This window comes from Sesamum indicum, linkage group LG11, assembly GCF_026168435.1.
Source record: "Sesamum indicum cultivar Baizhima isolate 11 linkage group LG11, ASM2616843v1, whole genome shotgun sequence".
Taxonomy (NCBI): domain Eukaryota; kingdom Viridiplantae; phylum Streptophyta; class Magnoliopsida; order Lamiales; family Pedaliaceae; genus Sesamum; species Sesamum indicum.
In genome coordinates, this window is record NC_142667.1 from 6,769,874 (window position 1) to 6,774,321 (window position 4,448).

A 4,448-nucleotide genomic window follows, 5' to 3' on the forward strand; every position below is an offset into this window, starting at 1 on the left:
ATTACCCACCCTGAATTTCTTTTTTGTATTTTTTTCAAATATATGTATTTTCTTAGAAAATTTTGGTAGGGGCAAATTAATAATGTACACCTCAACGTTTAAGAGCTACAAAATTATTTTCATTTGAGGGGATGTTTATAATTTTTTAAACAATAAAAGATATTCATAATTATGCCAAAGTTGATAAGAAAATGTTGTAATCTACCCTAAATTTCATCTAATAAATTATGTTACGATTGAGGCTCATGTTCCAAATAACAGAAACATGTGTGTGACCTTTTTTGTAATAACTCCAAAAGACCAGTTCTGGTTGCAATCAAGTGAAAGAGCTTATGGTCTCCAATGGCTACTCAATGAGGCCTACAGATTGCCAAACTCAAAGCATAGCTCTTCATCACTTGGCTAATTGGAGCAAACAGATTTCTAGTAACCAATTTCTCAGACATTGTGTCCTAGATTTCTGATTACCATTTTCTCAGACATTTCTTGTTCCTGTAATTGTCTAGAAACTTCATATTATGATGTTCCATTTGGGACATGTTATGTGATGAACCATATATAGGCTGGGGGCTCTCCAGAGTCAATCAGCTTATATTTCACTAACTCCAGACCTGTAGCAGAAAAATGATCTTTCATCAACGAAGAAGCCTGCGAATCATATACGACAAAACGAGTACAAATTACAGCTACAACGAGATCGGTCGTGTGAGTCGAGGCAACTCACTCAGACACATGCCTAGATTTTCATGTGCAAATGAAGATCTCTCTAAAGTTTCTTTCCTACATATTACTAAAGAGGGAGCATATATCCTTCAGATATCAAAACGGTTACGTACTTGGCCACCAGTAAGAAATTAGTAGCAGACCTATCTTCCCTAGTGCAGTTCAGAAATCTTGTCAAGAATTCCATCAAGAGTTGGACATAATGTCATTCAGTTCTTGCATCACAGTCCCGATGTTGGGCCTGTGGTTGGGAGACTCGTGAGTGCAAAGAAGAGCAACTTCTCCTAGCCTAGCTGCCTCAGATTCGTTGAACTTCCCTGCAAGATTTGCATCTATGAAGTCTTCGAATCTGGATATTTCGGCCCCATGACAATTTAACTGAGTGATTCTACTTTTGCCCGATAAGATTTGGAATATGATCATTCCAAAGGCATAAACGTCGCTCTTTTCAGTGAAGCGGCCGGTGGTTGTGTACTCAGGAGCAAGGTAACCCATTGCAGCACTACCCTTGAGTGTTGAGAAGACGATGTCGTCTGCTAATAGTTTGTGTAGGCCGGAATCTGAGAGCAGTGGGTTGTAGTGTTGGTCGATAAGTACTTTTTCAGCTGATATGTTCCGGTGGACTAATGTAGGCTTGTTTTTCTGGCTTCCATGCAGATATTCAATTCCTGGCAAGAACCACAAAACAATGGAGTCAATCATACATGTTAAACATCTTAATTGTACCAAAAGAAGCAATTCTTGGAAGTGCCTTAATGACTGCAGTTAAATGTTTAAATATCTTCACTGACCTTTGGCAATTCCTCTGATGATAGATTTTCTGATAGGCCAATCAAGAACATTCCTTTTGCCTTCCTTAAGATCAAGGTATTGTAACAAATTCCCATTTGGAACAAAGTCATAGATGAGAAAGCACTCTCCTCTACCCTTGGAACAACAGAAACCTCTCAACCTTAGAAGGTTCTCATGTTTCAACGAGGTCAAAAGTTTCAAGCCCTTAAGGAATTCAGATTCGTCAGACTTACAGCTAATCTTCGAAATGCACTTAACTGCAACGAAGGATCCGTCTCTTAATACCCCCTTGTAGGTAGCCAAGAAACTACCCTTTCCCAGTAAGTTCATGTCAGAGAAGTATTGGGTTGCAGATTCCACTTCATCCAAATTGAACATGTGGCTCTCAAGAACCTCCTGCGAGAAACTGTTGACGTCTTGGCGCTTTGCCAGAGGATCCCAGCCGTTGGAATACTCCAGACTGATAAGAGGAGATGCACTTCTCCTGCAAACCTCTCTAGACTGGTCGGTACTCAGTCGACTATCACTAGAATCAAATGTACTTCCGATTTTTTGCTTCTGCCGGCGATACCATGAAAACGTAAAAAGTCCCACAACTGCAAAAGCAACAATAAGTCCAAGAATCCCAACCACAACAGCAGGTTGAGGTTTTCTGGACTTGTTCACTCCATTTTGTTCGACATTCGCCGACTCAGGAATATCTTTAGAAGGCAGATGACTAGTGCCTGGTCCAAATGGCTCTGGTTTATTGGAATTTTTACCAGAAGCAGAGCAAATTTGCAGAGGAGGAAAACCGATCCCGCATAATCCTGTGTTGTTCTCATACTGGAAACCTTCATCCAGTCTCTTCAAGGCTTCATTTCAGCAACCACAAAAAGGAAACAAGATCATCAAATAACATTTTCACCATTCATCATAATCGTGTCAATTGAAACCATAAAAGATAATTTGACAGATCAAATGAAGGAAAAGTAAGTACCTAGAGGGACATTGCCAGAGAGAGTATTATTTCGGATGTCGAGAACTTTGAGCATTGGTAACCCAGCCAATTTAAGTGGGATTGAACCAAAAAGGTGATTATAACTCAAATCCAGCCTTGTTAACATCATTAATCCCCCCAGACTTGCAGGAATTGCACCAGTCAACTGGTTGGACTGGAGAGCAAGAACATTTAGCTTCTTTAGAGAGCCAAACTGAGTGGGAATGTTTCCAGTTAACTTGTTGTAACATAGTTGCATGACTGGAAACAGAAAAAACCATAATTGAAGCTGAATCACCATAGGTAAATACATAAAGCAGAACATGATTATCTCCTAAGCTATATGAAAATGAAGATCAGTGCTGTTCATGCAATTGTCTCAATGAAGCATCTTTTTACTAAATGGCAGGCAGCTATGTGCCAGAACTCAACATGAGCTACAAAAAGAATCAGAACTTTTAACTTTTCATTTGTATTTTCTATGTCTAGAAAAGGTCATCGTTCATGATCAAGAGATATATTAGCATAGCAAATTTAAGAAGTTCCACAAATAGTCCCTATACCTCTGGAAAGCAACATAAAAATTTCCCACAAAAGCTAAAGTTGCAACTGTGAATGAACTTGAGACCACCCCATTTCCACAAAACACAAGCTCAAAACAAGGAGAAAATAAAAACAAAAAGAACAAAGGAATTTATTTCAAGCAAGTTAGCAGAAACAGATCTGATGACCAAGATTCCATCCCCCCCCTCACCAAGCTAAAAGATAAGAAGTAACAGAAAACCATGTTTGTGTTTTGGGCTTAATAACAATGCAAATATCCACCGACAGAAGAAAGGGATGGCTTTTGCAGCAGAATAAGCCCAAAGACATTCTTTTTCTTTCTTTTTGTTTTCCTTAGTTTTAGGATTTCAAGCAAAAAGGAAGACCAAGAAACTCACCTTGCAGATTAGACATATCACCAATCTCAGGGGGTATATCACCAGAGAGGTTATTGACATTGAGGTACAAATCAGAGAGCTCAGTCAAGTTAGCAAGCTCTTTAGGTACAAGCCCATGAAGCTTATTGAAGTGCAAGTACAACCCAGACAAACTCTTGAGCTGACCAATCTCAGGTGGTATTTGACCAGATAGCCCTTTGCCTTGCAATGAAATGTTGACCACTTGGCCATACTCATTGCAGGCAATCCCTTCAAAGGAGCCACTGCATGGGTCAGTAGCATTGACTGACCATGAAGAAAGAAGGCGGTTTTCAGGGTCTAATGAGGACTTGATTGCCATGAGAAGAGACAAAGAAATGTTGGTTTTTGATGATTGAGAGAGTGTGAATGGCAGAAATGGGAGGAGCAGTGTGAAGAAGAAGAATGTGGGAAGTGAGAGGACAGCCATTCTTGGACTTGAAATGGGAAAGCTGTTCTTGGTAGAAAGCTATCTCCTTTGCTATAGAGTAGTCTGCTGCAAAATTTGGTCTTCTTAGTTCAAAATGTTTCCACTGTTCTCTCTCTTGTCTATGAGAGAAAGAGAGAGAGAGAGGGTGTGTGTGTAATGTGTGTGTTTCTTGGCAAAGATTGCTTCTTTTTTGGCTCAAATAAAGTCACTAAGACACTCTTCTGTGCGTGTATTGTGTGTGTCATTACTGTGGTGTGGAGAGAGAGAGAGTTGAGTAGATCTCTGTCTGTTGGTGTTGGGGCAGATTTTGAATTCATCGTGACTGGGAAAGCCGGTAGCCGGTCGCTATCACATGGGCTAACGGCAGCCTTTTACACTGCTGACTGTTATTATATATATACTCTCTTTCTTTTTGCCCTTTAAAAATAGTAATTATTAATTCATATATTTACCAATTAAAAAACATAATGTTTTGAATATTATATACATCAAATATAGATTAATGCATGATTGCATCTGCTCAGATTATGATTATTTGAATTGATTACAATAATTTAATTATTAT

The 4,448-nt window shown here is 39.2% G+C and overlaps 1 protein-coding gene across 1 annotated transcript; it reads right to left on the bottom strand.

Moving 5' to 3' along the window:
• Positions 1-630: 630 nt before the first annotated feature.
• Positions 631-4,128, bottom strand: LOC105173352 (G-type lectin S-receptor-like serine/threonine-protein kinase B120). Its single transcript, XM_011095057.3, has 4 exons — positions 3,436-4,128; positions 2,495-2,755; positions 1,515-2,369; positions 631-1,391 (listed from the first exon to the last, which is right to left on the bottom strand). The coding sequence occupies exons 1-4, from the start codon at positions 3,881-3,883 to the stop codon at positions 910-912; spliced, it is 2,046 nt and encodes a 681-aa protein (XP_011093359.2). The 5' UTR covers positions 3,884-4,128; the 3' UTR covers positions 631-909.
• Positions 4,129-4,448: the final 320 nt, after the last annotated feature.

Bases quoted from the DNA above. Each gene is read 5' to 3' on its own strand.
- LOC105173352 (XM_011095057.3), bottom strand. From the start codon at position 3,883: ATGGCTGTCCTCTCACTTCCCACATTCTTCTTCTTCACACTGCTCCTC. The intron at 2,370-2,494 runs GTACTTACTTTT...GCTGAAATGAAG, and splicing joins CTCTGGCAATGTCCCTCTAG to CCTTGAAGAGACTGGATGAA. The intron at 1,392-1,514 runs GTCAGTGAAGAT...GGTTCTTGCCAG, and splicing joins CATCAGAGGAATTGCCAAAG to GAATTGAATATCTGCATGGA.